The sequence below is a fragment of the Liolophura sinensis genome, chromosome 9 (assembly GCF_032854445.1).
Source record: "Liolophura sinensis isolate JHLJ2023 chromosome 9, CUHK_Ljap_v2, whole genome shotgun sequence".
Lineage (NCBI taxonomy): Eukaryota > Metazoa > Mollusca > Polyplacophora > Chitonida > Chitonidae > Liolophura > Liolophura sinensis.
This window is the reverse complement of record NC_088303.1, coordinates 11,814,020-11,834,111: the sequence shown is the minus strand read 5'-3', so window position 1 is coordinate 11,834,111 and position 20,092 is coordinate 11,814,020. Positions and strand designations below refer to the sequence as shown.

The window sequence follows — 20,092 nt, the reverse complement described above, 5'->3', positions numbered from 1 at the left end:
TCTGAGAGGCCTTCTGCAAGTCACTGAGTGACATCGTTAACCCCTACCTGCTCGCGGATATGTTCTCAGGTATTCCGCCATAACCCGCTGACATTGTTACCCTACCCACCCCAAACCACCAGCAGGTAACCCCTACTGCGAATGTTTCGACAAAACTGACACGTCAATATATCTAATGATGTTACAAAATATTGAAAATAAATTTTGAATTTGAGTTCTATTTGTCGAATTTTGTCTCAAATGAACGTAATCTATTATCCAAACAGAGCCAGTAAACACCACTTACCAAGTCAGTAGGAAAGATGGTTCAAATAGGATAGGCGTGAGCGGTTAACTAAAAATTGCGAAACCAACAGCATTTGGGGATGAATATCCAAAGTGCAAGGATTTGCCAAAGATAATGTGTCATATTTGCTATTCTTTTCCGTTATCAATGTAAATTTACGTGTTCACCTGTGGTGCCATCTTGGGTGGCAGGAGTGAAATAAAAGAAGGAATGAATGAACAAAGGCGCTTTAGGAGTTCACGGTGGTGCGTTATTCTCGTGATTTCATATCAATCATGCATATCTTTTATGCCTAAATGCGGGTTATTACTTCACTGTAAAACATTCGTTAGGTAAGGGTAATTTATCTGCATTGTAATTTTCTCTATTCCTGACTGACCCTGGGACATACATACTGGATAAAAACTAACAGATATCATTTTGTGTTCTGGTCAGATACCTGAGGATTGTATGTCAGATTTCTGCCATTTTAGGGATATGTATAGTCGGTACTCTTGCCAAACCCGGTCATCCCCATTCCAAACTGTACGCTGCACCCTTGAAGCGTAAAAAAAACGAGGTAAAAGCCATAACGTCTTAACACGAAATTGTTTTTTAGTTAAAGCGGCATTCGTATTTTTAAATATTTATTCGTCTTTTACGCCCTGCTCAAGAATATTTCACTTAAACAACGACGGCCAGTGGGAGGGAGCCTAACAATGCACAGGGGAAGCCCACGGACATCCGTGGGTTGCTGACAGACCTTCCAAGTTACGACCAGAACGGAAACCAGCATGAGAAGGAGGTGAAGTCATGGCAACCACATTCGTGAGATCGAGGGGAAATGACCACAAAAGACTCAACCAGACAACAAGGTGAAGTCACTGACGTCGCTGGTGTTTTCAGTGCAGCGTGTGTCATCTCTCTAGGCGCTCTCTTTGGCACAGTATAACAAGAAACAAAATGCCAGTATTTCATATTTATTCTATATTTTAAAATGTATCAAAATGTAACAAATTTGTATAAAACATGATTTAATGATCAAACATACATATAATTTAGATGCACCATATTCTCTCTATATACAATTTTATCACTACTGTAAACATTTTAGTAAACATATATACAATATTTACATAGTTTTCTTTAAATGTCTAATCAAACACCCACATATCATCACAGTATGTGATTACAGCTAGTTTAGACAATAAGACAGCAAATACTAATACAAATACTAAAACAGTCACTGTTTGGCATACTAGCTGGGTTCACAATGAGTCAACGTTAAAGCGAAGAGGCGTGAAGTTAAGATGACCTGAAGGAAAAACAGTTTCACAGAAACAGTCGTTCAGATGTGATATTTACACGTACGATGTGTAATGTGTTATTCGGTATACGTGTGATTCTCTCCTTTACAGTCCAGTGTTCAAAGCCATTACATTTCTTAAAGGACCATTGACATCTAATATCACCAAAGTGACAGGTCCAGTTGTGGAAGATCTGAACAACTCTATTCCAACGAATGTTCTTCGGTTACTTTCCCTGTGATTCGGAGATTTAGAAAAAAAAACAAGCACATCGGGTCCTATGTGGTAATTTCGCACCACCAGAATGTGGGCATTATTATCAGATCCAATACACATTGAACAGTTATGAAAAGCCAAAACCATATTTGGCTTGGAGTATTTGTTATCGAACCACTGACCAATATTACATGCCATAAATACAGACTCATAGCAGACTAATAAAATGCTGGTTTCTTCAAAGGGTTTTAGTGAAATGTTTTTGAGCACCTATAAAATCAAAGGTGTTTACCCTTTAGCTGATGCCATGCGGAATGCCTGTGGCTGGATCATGTCCACGTCAAAGCTGTTGCACATAATACGGGCAAAGGTCATCATGCGGATCTGCTTCAGCTGAGCTGAAAACACGAAAAAAAACACATTTTTTATTACTGGTGCTATGCTTCTTGGATTAGATGAGAGTAAGGAATAAGATGACATGAACGTTATATTACTGTGTTAATAATTACTTGACAGTGCAAATCTCAGAGCTCCCGTTTTAAGGGTCTGCCCCTAAGGTAACGCTGCTCATTCGTGTACAATATATCAACGGTCAAAACGACTCAAGGCTGCAAATCGATGCTGATATTCTTACACCAATACTTTAACCATAACATCGTTATTCTAATAATTCAAATGCAGCTTACAAACAGAGCCTTCAACTAAAACCATAACATTCTGTCTAATTTCACAAACGGTCGCATACATGGTACAAGTAGTATGGTAACTCACCCGCTTGGTATGCAAAACCAATCCTTTAACCATAACATCGTTACATTAATAATTCAAATGCAGCTTACAAACAAAACCTTTAACTAAAACCATAACAAACTGACTAACTACATGAATTAAAAATATTCACAAACGGTCGCATACATGGTAAAAGTAGTATGGTAACTCACCGGCTGTAAAACCTTGGGGCTCCTCCGACGTCTCATACCAAAACCTATCCCCCTGTCGGTAACGGCTGAATTGACGGGCCAGAAGGTGTGAAAACGCCGGACCTAACAAACCTCCTGGCACAGGCCTCTCCGAGACACCCCCCGTCCAGATGTCCACGTCATCGGGGTGACTGAAAATATATTACATCCACTTTAAAACAACCGCTAAAGCGAATCTTTTCGAATTTAGTTCTTGAAGTAAAAAGGATAGAACGACCGTAGCAAACTTTAAGTAGCTCATTAGTAATTGTTAGGCCCGGTGTTTTTAGTAATTTATTAGTAATGAGTTACTAAAATACTGTTCTAAGCCTCATTCGTATTATTCTGATTTACTTTCCAACGGAACATGTATGATTGATTACCACAGAACGTTTAACATTCCACCCTGGAGACTCACCCATAAACACTGGCCAGCGCCTGAACGGTGTCCTCGGGGATGTCCACAAATCCGCCCGCCCCTGTAAAGGAAGACGCCGAGGGCAGACCAGTGAAAGTCCTCCAAGAGTTGTACGAGGGAAGTCCGTGATCTCTGCCTCTCTGGATATTGAACGCTACCAGATCACCACCGTTTCCCTGATGAGTTTTGAACAGTTTGTTGGTTAGATCGTTGGTGACGATGGCATCCATGGAAGCCACGGGCTTTGTCAACAGCCCTCTCATTAGGCCCTGTTCATGCAGCAGGTATTGGTTAGACCGGAAGAACATATCCCCTAGCTTCAAGGCAGGAGAGCTACCTTGTGTGAAGTCCTTTTTACATAAAGGAAAGGAGGCGGTGACCAGTGAATGACCGAAGCGGAACGCTGCAGTGGATACGACGTTAGTGGTGGAGGCGTCCACTGCGGGATCATACTCTGTGTAGAATCCAGAGACCCGTGGGAGAAGATCGTAGTCCTTGACTATGGCTGGGCCTAGCAGAACTGGCAACCACTCGCTGTAGGTGATGTGCTGGATTAAAGCCACGGCAATTCTCCTCGACTCCTGATACAGCTTTTCGTCATCCCAGAACCGGTTGATAACGGCCAGCTCACGAGCAATACGGTTGTGTTCTCTCAGCCATATCGTGTGGATTCCTGTCAGCATGGGTACTTCCGGTGCTCTAGGGTCACCTGTTTGTAGAAAAGTACAATATAGTACTCTCAAGCGTCTCTTTAGACCGTTTAATGAGTTACCATTTTCGTAAATTAGTAGTTAGATGGCCCTAACTGATTAAGTGCCCACTTGTAAAACGTAACATTGGGAAAAAACGATATCCAGTATTATACGCAGACGAATTTTTGTCCAACGAATTTTTAATGGTGCTGGAAAACATATAAACATAGCTTCCTGTGATGTAAAAGAGGTTTGTTGACTTACCTGCTCGTGCAAAGGCCAATCCCATCTTTTCGGCGATCGCATTGGGATGGGACTTATGTGGAAGCTCATTCGGTTCAGACGTCCACAGCTCGCCTGCATAATGTAAGCCAGGTGGCGCATATTATGTAATAACACAACACTGGGTAGAGGAGGTGCTCAAAATATATTTAAACCATTGATCAACAACCGTATCCATAGTGTGCCAGGTTCTTCAAGCAAGATACATTTCTGATTATTTCTCTCGAAAGCTGAATGCTGTTATTATTAAACTTGGCGAATATTTTGTCGTTTTCATTTTGACGTAAGTATCAATGGCTATTCATATATATTTATATCATATATGTCGCTTTTTAACTGTGGTTTGATAAAACAGCTTACCACCGTGATGCCTTCTCAGATATTCCACCTTTTCTTTGTCTGACCCGTACACCGCACTACCGTCAATGTAGGAAGATGCGAGATTCAGCTGCTCCCTTTGACCTGTGCATCATACAATCAGTTATGTACTGCTAAATATATTTAAGTGCTGATTAATGATTTAATTTCAACACATTACTTTGTCGATTAACCTGGGTTTGGTTTGTTTAAAGTATCACTCAGCCACCGACAATGTTTCAATTGGTCCATTGAAAATTAGATGTAGGCCAAAGTTATAGTTACCAGTGAACAATATTTTCGGCCGTAGCGTCACATAAATTATCTGTGTAATTAGTAGTTGGTGGAAAAAGAAGAAAGTCAAAAGTTTGTACCGGTCACACATCCCATAGTCGTTGTTTCCATAGACCTCAAAAATCCCAAACAGGTCCGCCCATCCTTTCTGAACGGGTCCCCTTCCGGAATGTCGATGTTGAAACATTCAGAACGCGGTCTGCAAAATACGGATACAAATGAACAAACTCTTTGCATACAACGTGCAACTATAAATAGAAATTCTCTAACGACAAGCTGAGACGTATTCTCTCCTTCTATCATGTCGCCCTCTAACGAATTTGGCGAGCCAAGTGGAAGAATTAAACTAATGTGAGTACAAGTCTGAAGCAATCGAGTTTCTGTACACGACATGAGTTTCTTACACAGAAAAGGCAAATGGATGTAAGTGTAGAAATTCTCAGAGAAACTGCAATGACACTTACGTGGGGACATCTTGCGAGCAGCAGTCCACCCTGGTACTGTTGTATCCTATCAGATGGAAACGTGACAATAAATATCTTTCTCAGAAACCATAAATGAACACCTCCTTTCACAACAAACCAGATAAGTTCAATAATGGATGGTTACATGGGCTGACTATAACAATGAGCAGTGTCTTAGTATGAATGTACATTGCGCATTTGCGTTACACCGTGTAAATGTTCTCATGTTATCCTGAGTGTCTTTCCCTGCATGGGTTTCCAGGTGCACATAGCTACATCACACACCTTTAGCTGGTAACTTCTAAATTAAAGGTCTCTAATCTTTACAATTTGTTAAACGACGTTAAACCCTGAGTACTCACTCACTCACTTACAATTCGTGTTACAAGTTATTTGACATCATGAAGACAGCGAATTGCAGCCACCCTCATAAATGATAACACATGCGTTCACTTCTTTTTATTTCACGTATTCACATAAAAAACGTCAATGTTATCTAAAAGGATAACATTATTGTTCTACAGAATATGGAATGCTCATGTGGAACGGTTTTCAAGCTTCAACGGCGAGTTACCTGTAGCGACGGCTCTGTCAGAAATCATGTGTGCCATGAACTGGCCCCAGAATGTGAAGATGGAGCTGATATCCCGGTCCGTCTTCTCCGCAAAGTTCCCTTGATGGACTGCCCGGCTGACAGCCCTAGCGCTGGGTAACCTCCCGGTCTTACCTTGCTGACGGGGCTGGTCGTCCATGCCATCAACACCTGACAAATGTAGGCCGAAAACGTTAATAAACCACAGACATAGAGTTTGACAAAGTTTCTGTCAGTTAAATCTGAACAGAAATTTGAGCGACAGCTGGCATGAAACAAGAGAAAAGTTCACTGTACGCCTAATGCAAATGGAAGTCTCTGCCATACCTCTCTATTTTCGCAAGTCGAATTGCAGTGTCTTACATCAATGGCATACTTCTGTTGCGACACGAACTATTTGACGAGACAGAACCAGACAAAGTCGATGGTTTCGCCTTAGACGAGAACGTAACTAACTTTGTGGTATATCTTTCTCCCACCATAATCTGAGCCGGCGATGTATAATTGAAAAATTTTGAATAGATCGTAAACCAGTCAAATAATATACACTTGTTGTGGGCCACAGAAAACAACACAATATTTTGACTGGAACTTCAACGCTCCTGGCTCGTACTGTTACCCGTGAAATACATATGCTTACTTGTTTCGTATTCGGCTAGCATCTCTCTGGCGAATGGAGTAAAGCTTGCTCCTCGCAGCGGCTGCTGCAGATTGTTGCAACCGGTATTTGGATCTCGTACATTTCTCGGAAAACTCATATGGGCAGTAAACAGTGTCCAAGTGTTTGGGAAGTTTAGCAAAGTCAATGATCTCTCTCACCGTGGCGTTGACTTTCTCCCTCCTGCAAAAATTGTATTTGTAACTTCTAATTATTATGTCGATAGTTATTTGCATGAAGAAATCCAGAACCTGAAGTTGATGAAGAAGTGTTATGTCCCATTACAATACCTTTTCAGAATGTACAATTATACAAAAATGAAAGTAAAACCAAGCATAGCTGTCAGTCTTGATACTGGTTGTGCACACAATTATGTTATTGTGTTATTGCCCCAACCATACCACGTGTGAAGATACAGCATAAACCTTAGGTTTAAAAAAAAATATTTATGCATCTTGAAAAATGCGAGCTGATTTTTATTCCTCACATTTCTGGATGCATATCAAGACCTTAACGACCTGATCACCTTGAGTACCTGATTAGAAAAGATATCCAGTTAACCAGTCTACTCTGTCTGTTGATCTCCAAAGCATGTTCCGGTGTCTCTTCAAACATTGCTGCTTCTATGGTTTTGAAATCCTCAGTCCTCTTATCAACTCCTGCCAATGAAATATCCAACTTAGTAATACATTCTGCATTTTGCGCTAAGGCGGGTTTTTCAAATCCTAGCGCTCAGCGCAAATCAGCCAAGATAAATATAATTGGCAGAAAGATCTTAGACACCATACGTCTCACAAATGTTTCTAAAATCCTCTGCCAACTAATACTAATAATAATTGTAATCCAAAAAAACTGGAAGAGAAATCGGAAACGAGCCATTGAATACAGTTTAACACAGTGCCTGTGGGCAACCTCTACTCAGATAGACGTTTTGGTTCCATGAATAAAATTTTGGGGGAAAACACGTCATAGAAGAGAAGAAAGGCGAAGGTATTATTAAATGTAAATGGAGTATCGCTGTTGAGAAAAACAGTTTCATTCCCTGGTTGTAAATAAACCTCACATGGACGACAAATCAGTGACATCATCTGCCAAGGTCACATACCGTTTTGGAACCTGAGCTGGTACAAAGTAATACGTTATATTATTACGACTCGCCATCGAATAATACTGTATCGTTTTGTGCCTCAGACAGAAAGGACCTGTGTTCAGGTGCGGAACCAGTGCCAAGTTTTACAAAGATGGTAATTGTAACGTACAAAATATCGTACAACAAATATACGATTAAAAAAATGTCGTACGCTTTGTGAAACTGGACCCAGGAGTGGTCCTGCTTAATTCTGAGCACTTGGACATGAGCTATTCCCAGTTCTTACAATCCTAAATCAGGACAACACTATTACTGTTGTGCAATTCCTGTGACGAATAAATCGGTCGCTGGTTCGAAAACCTTTGGGGTATTAGCAAATTCTCGGCTCTAACTGATATTAGAGCCTCGGCTTTAATATCAGTGCTTTCCCTAGAGTCCTTCTATTATCGTGACTCCTAATCGATGGGATTTCATTAATAGGGGCAGTTCTTTCTGGTATAATTTGTTACAGAGTCAGATGTAGACATTAAATTTTACCGTAAGCAATCCGCAAACGATACTCATCAGACACACAACTGGGAACCTGGAACAAAACAAGATATGGTATACATGGAGTAAGAAACAGGTGAATTTATATTCTATCCTTTCTCACTGACGTCTTACATGTTGAGCAGGGTATTCAACCTTGCATAACCAGAAGAAAACCCTTTGGCTTCCGGTGGAACGGCATTTAACACAGGAATGCGGCTCATGTATATAATCTTAACATATGTACAATGAAACAAACATATGTACAATAAAATGCTGCTTTAGAAAGCCTTAAAAATGTGCCAAAAGGTAAGCACAATTTATATATGGTTTGACTTATTAACTTAGCAAAGATTTATGTGAAGTTGACCCAAAATGATCACTTATTTCATTTTCGGTGGCTGCTCTCTATCCCTTGCTAAATATCGCTGGTGGTGTTCAAATTGTGGGAGGTGATGTGAAATATCAGCAGAACTGGAAGGTTATATATCCTCTCACCTGAGGTGACGTCCCAAGATATGCCCTTGAGGGTAGGGATTAGTGAGTAGGGGTAGAGCGGGCGGCGGGAGGGGTCAGTGAGAGTTCCCATTTTACTTGCCAAACACTTATTATCGAGTTTAGGCATTAAATGAATAACTGAGTGATAATCCATTGGTTACATTTTCAAGAAATATATTTGGTATAAACTGAATTATTGTAATTAGTAAAATAATCCAAGATTTTGGCTAGTGGTCTGAGATCAGTATTAACAAACCCTTCAAATGCATACTAATGCATTCAAAAGAGTTTAATCGCACTTATGTAGGACTAGAACATATACCTGTGGTTATACATGTTAACTGGCATTTATCAGCAGGACTTTCTCTATAAAAAATCTCTTAAATAATTAGCTTTTAGAAGAATAGCGTGAAAAATAGAAAACATTAATATTAAGGAACGAATTTGCTCAGCTCTATTCATATAATAGGTCTTATATTTTTAATATCTGCTTGTACTCCACTGACTTACACATAATTAGGCACCACAGCCAACATACTAGTTCCACAAGATGTGCATAAGCTAAAGTTGTTTTCATAGCGACTGTGGATAAGAGAATGAAGCAGCCAGAATTGTATAAAACGATTACAACTGAAAAATGCTGAATAATTCCAGTTATGAAGAAAGACACCGGTCACTCATTCATCACCACAGCAAATAACAATCTACAAAAGTCATTTGAACTTTTACTTCATAGAACTGTGTTCTCTTTCATATTGAAACCTTGTATGTAGGATAGTAATAAACTGGTTTTCCTTGCCTCACCTATTGCTTTGAGATCCACGTGGTTAATATATAGCACTTTCATGACTTTCTCGAAACACTTCTTTATTTTTTGTTAACGCATGACTTATTTATTATGTTATTTATGTTATTTATTGTGTTATTTTGCAAATATCGTGGTGTGTAAAAAACAATTATGGGTATATTTGTTTGAGTTAAAGTTAAATTTTGATATCGTTTGAATGCTTTACTGGTTAATATAGGCAAATGTATTTATCGCTAAAGTGCATGTGTTAAAGAACTATAACATATTGACAATACGAGTCTTATCAGTTCTTTTTATTAATAACACTTGTTATTTGTTTCATCACGATTCTGTTAAATTTACATTGATTAATGTTTGGTTTACGTTACTCTTCATAATTCATTGCTGTTTTGTTTTCGTGATTTCCATTTAAACTATATCAAGTTTGAGACAAAAACTAGGTTGAATAAATTTTCAACCTTGTTGATTTGTTAATGAAATTATAGGGAAGAGATGTTTGTGGAAGCGTTTTGTGAAACATATGTACTTGTTATTGTACAGTAGGCCTATATATTAATTTATTTCATATTTATTAAGTGATAAACGCATTGTTAGTTACAACGTGCTGACTGTACTCGTTTAACTAGATTACGTGTCCACCCGGGAAAGGTTCGAAAAGGTTATGAATATAATCCTTTTGTTAATAGAGTTTATTTAGAAAATGTGAACCCCTGACCAGGAGTATTTCCATAAAGGATTAGATTTAGACACCGGATAATCACTGCAGGACTTTCCTGATTACAATTTGTTAATCAGTGGGATTATAACCTTGTCTGAGAGGCCTTCTGCAAGTCACTGAGTGACATCGTTAACCCCTACCTGCTCGCGGATATGTTCCCAGGTATTCCGCCATATCCCGCTGACATTGTTACCCTACCCACCCCAAACCACCAGCAGGTAACCCCTACTGCGAATGTTTCGACAAAACTGACACGTCAATATATCTAATGATGTTACAAAATATTGAAAATAAATTTTGAATTTGAGTTCTATTTGTCGAATTTTGGTACAACAGAACGTAAATTATTATCCAAACTTAGAGCCAGTAAACACCACTTACCAAGTCAGTAGGAAAGATGGTTCAAATAGGATAGGCGTGAGCGGTTAACTAAAAATTGCGAAACCAACAGCATTTGGGGATGAATATCCAAAGTGCAAGGATTTGCCAAAGATAATGTGTCATATTTGCTATTCTTTTCAGTTATCAATGTAAATTTACGTGTTCACCTGTGGTGCCATCTTTGGTGGCAGGAGTGAAATAAAAGACAGAATGAATGAACAAAGGCGCCTTAGGAGTTCACGGTGGTGCGTTATTCTCGTGATTTCATATCAATCATGCATATCTTTTATGCTAAATGCGGGTTATTACTTCACTGTAAAAAATTCATTAGGTAAGGGTATAATTTATCTGCATTGTCATTTTCTCTATTCCCGACTGACCCTGGGACATACATACTGGATAAAAACTAACAGATATCATTTTGTTTTCTGGTCAGATACCTGAGGATTGTATGTCAGATTTCTGCCATTTTAGGGATATGTATAGTCGGTACTCTTGCCAAACCCGGTCATCCCCATTCCAAACTGTACGCTGCACCCTTGAAGCGTAAAAAAAACGAGGTAAAAGCCATAACGTCTTAACACGAAATTGTTTTTTAGTTAAAGCGGCATTCGTATTTTTAAATATTTATTTGTCTTTTACGCCCTGCTCAAGAATATTTCACTTAAACAACGACGGCCAGCATTGTAGTGGGAGGAAGCCTAACAATGCACAGAGAAAGCCCATGGACATCCGTGGGTTGCTGACAGACCTTCCAAGTTACGACCAGAACGGAAACCAGCATGAGAAGGAGGTGAAAGTCATGGCAACCACATTCGTGAGATCGAGGGGAAATGACCACAAAAGACTCAACCAGACAACAAGGTGAAGTCACTGACGTCGCTAGTGTTTTCAGTGCTGCGTGTGTCATCTCTCTAGGCGCTCTCTATCGCAAAGTATAACAAGAAACAAAATGCCAGTATTTCATATTTACTGTATATTTTAAAATGTATCAAATTTGTATAAAACATGATTTAATGATCAAACATACATATAATTTAGATGCACCATATTCTCTCTATATACAATTCCATCACTACTGTGAACATTTTAGTAAACATATATACAATATTTACATAGTGTCCTTTAAATCTCTAATCAAACACCCACATATCATCACAGTATGTGATTACAGCTAGTTTAGACAATAAGACAGCAAATACTAATACTAACACTAAAGCAGTCACTGTTTGGCATATTAGCTGGGTTCACAATGAGTCAACGTTAAAGCGAAGAGGCGTGAAGTTAAGATGATCTGATGGAAAAACAGTTTCACAGAAACAGTCGTTCAGATGTGATATTTACACGTACGATGTGTAATGTGTTATTCGGTATACGTGTGATTCTCTCCTTCACAGTCCAGTGTTCAAAGCGATCACAGCTCCTAAAGGACCATGACATCAAATCTCACCAAAGTGACAGGTCCAGTTGTGGAAGATCTAAACAAGACATCCTTTCATTTCTGAAAGAAACAAAATCATTGTTAAGATTTTCGCAAGAAGACTACTCTAATTCTGTTCTAAAGAATGGCCTTCTGTTACTTTCCCTGTGATTCGTAGATTTAGAAAAAAAACAGGCACATCAGGACCTATGTGGTAATTTCGCACCACCAGAATGTGGGCATTGTTATCAGAAAAAATATATATAGAACAATTACGAAAAGTCGAAACCATATTTGGCTTGGAGTATTTGTTTTCGCATAATTGTCCAATATTACACGCCACAAATACAGACTCATAGCAGACTAATAGATTCATGGTTTCTTCAAAGTGTTTCAGAGAAATATTCTTGAGTAGGTCGTAAAACACCTAATTAAATCAGGTATTTACCCTTTAGTTGATGCCATGCGGAATGCCTGTGGCTGGACCGTGTCAACGTCAAAGCTGTTGCACATAATACGGGCAAAGGTCATCATCCGAATCTGCTTCAGCTGAGCTGAAAACACGAAAAGAAAAAAAAACACATTTCTTATTACTGGTGCTATGCTTCTTGGGTTAGATAAGAGTAAGGATTAAGATGACATGAACGTTATATTACTGGGATAACAATTACTTGACAGTGCAAATCTCAGAGCCCTCCGTTTTAAAGGTCTACAACAAAGCTGACGCCAATCATTCGTGTACAATACACGGTCAGAACGACTTGAGACTCGGGGCTAGAAATCTACGCTTGGTATGCGAAACCAATCCTTTAACCATAACATCGTTACATTAATAATTCAAATGCAGCTTACAAACAGAACCTTCAACTAAAACCATAACAAACTGACTAACTACAGGAATTAAAAATATTCACAAACGGTCGCATACATGGTAAAAGTAGTATAGTAACTCACCGGCTGTAAAACCTTGGGGCTCCTCCGACGTCTCATACCAAAACCTATCCCCCTGCCGGTAACGGCTGAACTGACGGGCCAGAAGGTGTGAAAACACCGGGCCTAACAAACCTCCTGGTACAGGCCTCTCCGAGACACCCCCCGTCCAGATGTCCACGTCATCAGGGTGACTGAAAATATATTACATCCACTTTAAAACAACCGCTGAAGCGAATCTTTTCGAATTTAGTTCTTGAAGTAAAAAGGATAGAACGACAGTAGCAAACTTTAAGTAGCTCATTAGTAATTTTTAGGCCCGGTCTTTTAGTAACTTATTAGTAATGAGTTACTAAAATACTGTTCTAAGCCCCATTCGTGTTATTCTGATTTACTTTCCAACGGAACATGAATGATTGATTTAAAAGCTTCCAGCGTTACCACAAACCATTTTAACATTCCACCCTGGAGACTCACCTATAAACACTGGCCAGAGCCTGGACGGTGTCTTCGGGGATGTCCACAAATCCGCCCGCCCCTGTAAAGGAAGACGCCGAGGGCAGACCAGTGAAAGTCCTCCAAGAGTTGTACGAGGGAAGTCCGTGATCTCTGCCTCTCTGGATATTGAACGCTACCAGATCACCACCGTTTCCCTGATGAGTTTTGAACAGTTTGTTGGTTAGATCGTTGGTGACGATGGCATCCATGGAAGCCGCGGGCTTTGTCAACAGCCCTCTCATTAGGCCCTGTTCATGCAGCAGGTATTGGTTAGACTGGAAGAATATATCTCCTAGCTTCAAGGCAGGAGAGCTACCTTGTGTGAAGTCTTTTTTACATAAAGGAAAGGTGGAGGTGACCAGTGAATGACCGAAGCGGAACGCTGCAGTGGATACGACGTTAGTGGTGGAGGCGTCCACTGCGGGATCATACTCTGTGTAGAATCCAGAGACCCGTGGGAGAAGATCGTAGTCCTTAACTATGGCTGGGCCTAGCAGAACTGGCAACCACTCGCTGTAGGTGATGTGCTGGATTAAAGCCACGACGATTCTCCTCGCCTCCTGGTACAGCTTTTCGTCATCCCAAAACCGGTTGATAACGGCCAGCTCACGAGCAATACGGTTGTGTTCTCTCAGCCATATCGTGTGGATTCCTGTCAGCATGGCTACTTCCGGTGCTCTAGGATCACCTGTTTGTAGAAAAGTACAATAAAGTACTCTCAAGCGTCTCTTTAGACTGTTTAATGAGTTGCCATTTTCGTAAATTAGTAGTTAGATGGCCCTAACTGATTAAGTGCCCACTTGTAAAACGTAACATTGGGATAAAACGATATCCAGTATTATACGCAGACGAATTTTTATCCAACGAATTTTTAAGGGTGCTGGAAAACAATTAAACACTATTTCCTCTGAAGTAAAAGAGTTTTGTTGACTTACCTGCTCGTGCAAAGGCCAATCCCATCTTTTCGGCGATCGCATTGGGATGGGACTTATGTGGAAGCTCATTCGGTTCAGACGTCCACAGCTCGCCTGCATATTATGTAATAACACAACGCTGGGTAGAGGAGGTGCTCAAAGTACGTTTAAACCATTGATCAAAAACCGTATACATGGTGTGTCTTAAAGCCAGGTTCTTCAAGCGAGGTGCATTTCTGATTATTTCTCTGGAAAGCTGAATGCTGTTATTATTAAACTTGGCGAATATTTTGTCGTATTCATTTTGACGTAAGTATCAATGGATATTCATATATATTTATATCATATATGTGGCTTTTTAACTGTGGTTTGATAAAACAGCTTACCACCGTGATGCCTTCTCAGATATTCCACCTTTTCGTTGTGTGACCCGTACACCGCGCTACCGTCAATGTAGGAAGATGCGAGATTCAGCTGCTCTCTTTTACCTGTGCATCATACAATCAGTTATGTACTGCTAAATATATTTAAGTGCTGGTAATGATTCATTCTAAACACATTAGTTTGTCGATTAGCCTGGGTTTGGTTTGTTTAAAGTATCACTCAGCCACCGACAATGTTTCAATTGGTCCATTGAAAATTAGATGTAGGCCAAAGTTACAGTTATCAGTGAACAATATTTTCGGCCGTAGCGTCACATAAATTATCTGTGTAATTAGTAGTTGGTGGAAAAAGAAGAATGCCGTACCCATGTCGAAAGTGCATCTTCCACAAGAGTAAAATGAACTAGTGTTTTACATGTAAAGGAGAAAGTCAAAAGTTTGTACCGGTCACACATCCCATAGTCGTTGTTTCCATAGACCTCAAAAATCCCAAACAGGTCCGCCCATCCTTTCTGAACGGGTCCCCTTCCGGAATGTCGATGTTGAAACATTCAGAACGAGGTCTGCAAAAATACAGATAAAAATGAACAAATTCTTGGCATACAACGTGCAACCATACATAGAAATTCTCTAACGACAAGCTGAGATGCATTCTCTCCTTCTATCATGTCGCCCTCTAACGATTTTGGGGAGCCAAGTGGAAATATTAAACTAATTTGAGTACACGTCTGAAGCAATCGAGTTTCTGTACACGACATGAGTTCCTTACACAGAAAAGGCAAATGGATGTAAGTGTAGAAATCCTCAGAGAAACAGCAATGACACTTACGTGGGGACATCTTGCGAGCAGCAGTCCACCCTGGTGCTGTTGTATCCTATCAGATGGAAATGTGACATTAAACATCTTTCTCAGAAACTATAAATGAACTCCTACTTTCACAGTAAACCAAATAAGTTCAATAATGGATGGTTACATGGGCTGACTATAATAATGAGCAGTGGCTTAGTATGGATGTACGGTGCGTATTTGCGTTACACCGTGTAAGTGTTTTCATGTTTTCCTAACTGTCTGTCCCTCCATGGGCATCCAGGTGCACATAGCTACATCACACACCTTTAGCTGGTAACTTCTAAATTAAAGGTCTATAATCTTTACAATTTGTCAAACGACGTTAAACCCTGAGTACTCACTCACTCACTCACTTACAATTCGTGTTACAAGTTACTTGACATCATACAGACAGCGAATTGGAGCCACCCTCATAAATGATAACACATGCGTTCACTTCTTTTTATTTCACGTATTCACATAAAACACGTCAAAGTTATCTAAAAGGATAACATTATTGTTCTACAGAATATGGAATGCTCTTGTGGAACGGTTTTCAAGCGTCAACGGCGAGTTACCTGTAGCGACGGCTCTGTCAGAAATCATGTGTGCCATGAACTGGCCCCAGAATGTGAAGATGGAGCTGATATCCCGGTCCGTCTTCTCCGCAAAGTTCCCTTGATGGACTGCCCGGCTGACAGCCCTAGCGCTGGGTAACCTCCCGGTCTTACCATGCTGACGGGGCTGGTCGTCCATGCCGTCAACACCTGACAAATGTAGGCCGGAAACGTTAATAAACCACAGACAGAGAGTATGACAAAGTTTCTGTCAGTTAAATCTGAACAGAAATTTGAGCGACAGCTGGCATGAAACAAGAGAAAAGTTCACGGTAAAGTTCTAATGCAAATGGAAGTCTCTGCCATACCTCTCTATTTTCGAAGTCGAATTGCACAGTGTCTTACAACAATGGCATACTTCTGTAATCTATTGGCGACACGAACTATTTGACGAGACAGAACCAGATAAAGTCGATGGTTTCGCCTTAGGCGAGAACGTAACTAACTTTGTGGGTGTATCTTTCTCCCACCATAATCTGAGCCGGCGATGTATAATTGAAAAATTTTGAATACAGCGTAAACCAGTCAAATAATATACACTTGTTGTGGGGCCAAAGAAAACAACACAATTATTTGATTGGAACTACAGCGCTCCTGGCTCATACTGCTGCCCGTGAAATACATATGCTTACTTGTTTCGTATTCGGCAAGCATCTCTCTGGCGAATGGAGTAAAGCTTGCTCCTCGCAGCGGCTGCTGCAGATTGTTGCAGCTTCCGTCCACAGACCGGTATTTGGATCTCGTACATTTCTCGGAAAACTCATATGGGCAGTAAACAGTGTCCAAGTGTTTGGGAAGTTTGGCAAAGTCAATGATCTCTCTCACCGTGGCATTGACTTTCTCCCTCCTGCAAAATTGTATTTGTAACTTCTAATTATTATGTCGATAGTTATTTGCATGTAGAAATCCAGAGCGTGTGGTTGATGATGAAGTGTTATGTAACATTACAATACCTTTTCAGAACTTACATTTATACGCAAAAGAAAAGTGAAACCAAGCATAGCTGTCAGTCTTGACACTGGTTGTGCACACATTTATGTTATTGTGTTATTGCCCCAACCATACCAAGTGTGAAGATACAGCATAAACCTTAGATTTCAAAAAAAATATTTTTGCATCTTGAAAAATGCGAGCTGATTTTTATTCCTCACATTTCTGGATGCATATCAAGACCTTAACGACCTGATCACCTTGAGTACCTGATTAGAAAAGATATCCAGTTAACCAGTCTACTCTGTCTGTTGATCTCCAAAGCATGTTCCGGTGTCTCTTCAAACATTGCTGCTTCTATGGTTTTGAAATCCTCAGTCCTCTTATCAACTCCTGCCAATGAAATATCCAACTTAGTAATACAATCTGCATTTTGCGCTAAGGCGGGTTTTTCAAATCCTAGCGCTCAGCGAAAATCAGCCAAGATAAATATAATTGGCAGAAAGATCTGAGACACCATACGTCTCACAAATGTTTCTAAAATCCTCTGCCAATTATTATTAATTATAACTGTAGTCGAAAAAACTGGAAGAGAAATTGGAAACGAGCCACTGAATACAGTTTAACACAGTGCCTGTGTTCAATCTCTACTCAGATAGACGTTTTGGTTTCATGAATAAAATTTTAGGAGAAAACACGTCATAGAAGAGAAGAAAGACAAAGGCATTATTCAATATAAATGAAGTATCTCTGATGAGAAAAACAGTTTCATTCCCTGGTTGTAAATAAACCTCACATGGACGACAAATCAGTGACATCATCTGCCAAGGTCACATACCGTTTTGGAATCTGAGCTGGTATAAAGCGTCTTCTTTGGCAGACGTTCTTCTGGCAATGTCGATAAGCCTCTTGGTCGTCCCGAAGTTCACAGCCTGGCATCTCTGCAATAAGTGTTTTTGTTTACGGCTTCGAAACTATAAACAATATTCTGTTGAAAAAGACTAAGTCGCGTAATCACACTCGCTGTGTACGCACCCAATCTCACCTAAGGTCGTTTCATTCCCGTTAGGGACGGGATAGCGTGGTTGAGTAAAAGTACAAGACGTTGCCTGGAGAGGATAAGTAACTCTCCAAAATGTGTTAAACTATTGTAAGTGCCATTGCATAATGCAGTTCCCTTACGACATCGAATAATACTGTATCATCTAGTGCCTCAGACAGAAATGACCTGTGTTCAGGTTCGGAACCAGTGCCCAGTTTTACAAAGATGGTACAGTAATTGTAACGTACAAAATATCGTACGACAAATATACGATTAAAAAAAATGTCGTACGCTTTGTGAAACTGGGCCCAGGAGTGGTCCTGCTTAATTCTGAGCACTTGGACATGAGCTATTCCCAGTTATTACAATCCTAAATCAGGACAACACTATTACTGTTGTGCAATTCCTATGACGAATAAATAGGTCGCTGGTTCGAAAACCGTTGCGGTATTAACAAATTCTCGGCTCTAACTGATATTAGAGCCTCGTCTCTAATATCAGTGCTTTCCCTAGAGCCCTTCTATTATTGTGACCCCGAGTCGATGGCATTTCATAAATAGGGGCAGTTCTTTCTGGTATAATTTGTTACAGATTCAGATGTAGACATTAAATCTTACCGTAAGCAATCCGCAAACGACACTGATCAGACACACAGCTGGGAACCTGGAACAAAACAAGATATGGTACACGTGAAGTAAGAAACAGGTCAATTTATATTCTATCCCTTTTAACTGACCCCTACCATGTTGAGCAGGGTAATCAACCTTGCGTAACCAGATGGAAAACCCTTTGGCTTCCGGTGGATCGGCATTTAACACAGGAATGCGGTTCATGTATATAATCTTAACATATGTACAATGAAACAAACATATGTACAATGAAATGCTGCTTTAGAAAGCCTTAAAAATGTGCCAAAACGTAAGCACACTTTTTATATGGTTTGACTTATTAACTTAGCAAAGATTTATGTCGAGTTGACCCAAAATGATCACTTACCTCATTTTCGGTGGCTGCTCTCTATCCCTTGCTAAATATCGCTGGTGGTGTTCTCCGTTCAAATTGTGAGAGGTGATGTGAAATATCAGCAGAACAGGAAGGTTATATATCCTCTCACCTGAGGTGACGTCACAGGATGTGCCCTTGGGGGTAGGGATTAGTGGGTAGGGGAAGAGCGGGCGGCGGGAGGGGTCAGTGAGAGTTCCCATTTTACTTGCCAAACACTTATTGTCGAGTTCAGGTATTACATGGATTATTGAGTGATAATCTATTGGTTACATTTTCAAGAAATATATTTGGTATTAAACTGAATTACTGTAATTAGTAAAATAATCTAAGATTTGGGCTAGTGGTCTGAGATTAGTATTAACAAACCCTTCAAATGCATACTAATCCATTCAAATGGTAAGCCACACAGTTACTGTATCAATTTTAATAAAAATAATGAGTCTTTTTCTTCTAGTTTGAAGTTAAACTATAGAAAAAGTTAAATGTATATTGTCTGTTTGTATTGGAATTAAAAATGGGGAAGACCTATACTAATATCTATGACCATTTTTATAATCAGTCAGTAACATATTTTAAAATAGGAAACGTGTGTGCGTCTCTTGACATATGTAACATCTCACCCACTACCCCTGTCCCTTCTACTCCACCACCCCACCCTCCGATTCTCATTTCATTCCTCAAATGTCAAGGGTTTACCTTTAACTAGATCTAACCAATTACTCCTGACTACAAGCGGATTATCCTCTTTGCAACAAAAATATTATTGCTTCTTTTCTTCCACTTCAGTCACTTCAATCATTTTCTTTCATATACCTGAATTCTTTTAAAGAGGATTTTCCCTCTAAAAGAGTTTAAACGCACTTAAGTAGGACTAGAACATATACCTGTGGTTAAACATGTTCACTGGTATTTATCAGCAGGACTTTCTCTATAAAAATCTCTTAAAGAATTAGCTCTTAGAAGAATAGAGTGAAACACAGAAAACATTAATATTAAG

At 39.7% G+C, this 20,092-nt stretch overlaps 2 protein-coding genes across 2 annotated transcripts; both read right to left on the bottom strand.

Moving 5' to 3' along the window:
- Positions 1-2,076: 2,076 nt before the first annotated feature.
- Positions 2,077-5,264, bottom strand: LOC135475599 (peroxidase-like protein 3). The gene is made up of 6 exons (XM_064755525.1): positions 5,255-5,264; positions 4,500-4,601; positions 4,122-4,214; positions 3,166-3,874; positions 2,730-2,899; positions 2,077-2,186 (listed from the first exon to the last, which is right to left on the bottom strand). Exons 1-6 carry the CDS (start codon positions 5,262-5,264, stop codon positions 2,077-2,079), a joined length of 1,194 nt encoding a protein of 397 aa, XP_064611595.1.
- A 7,127-nt stretch (positions 5,265-12,391) lies between these two features.
- Positions 12,392-18,923, bottom strand: LOC135475598 (peroxidase-like). Its single transcript, XM_064755524.1, has 12 exons — positions 18,708-18,923; positions 17,887-17,989; positions 17,318-17,441; positions 16,751-16,965; positions 16,080-16,268; positions 15,502-15,547; positions 15,117-15,235; positions 14,676-14,777; positions 14,311-14,403; positions 13,355-14,063; positions 12,902-13,071; positions 12,392-12,501 (listed from the first exon to the last, which is right to left on the bottom strand). Exons 1-12 carry the CDS (start codon positions 18,921-18,923, stop codon positions 12,392-12,394), a joined length of 2,196 nt encoding a protein of 731 aa, XP_064611594.1.
- Positions 18,924-20,092: the final 1,169 nt, after the last annotated feature.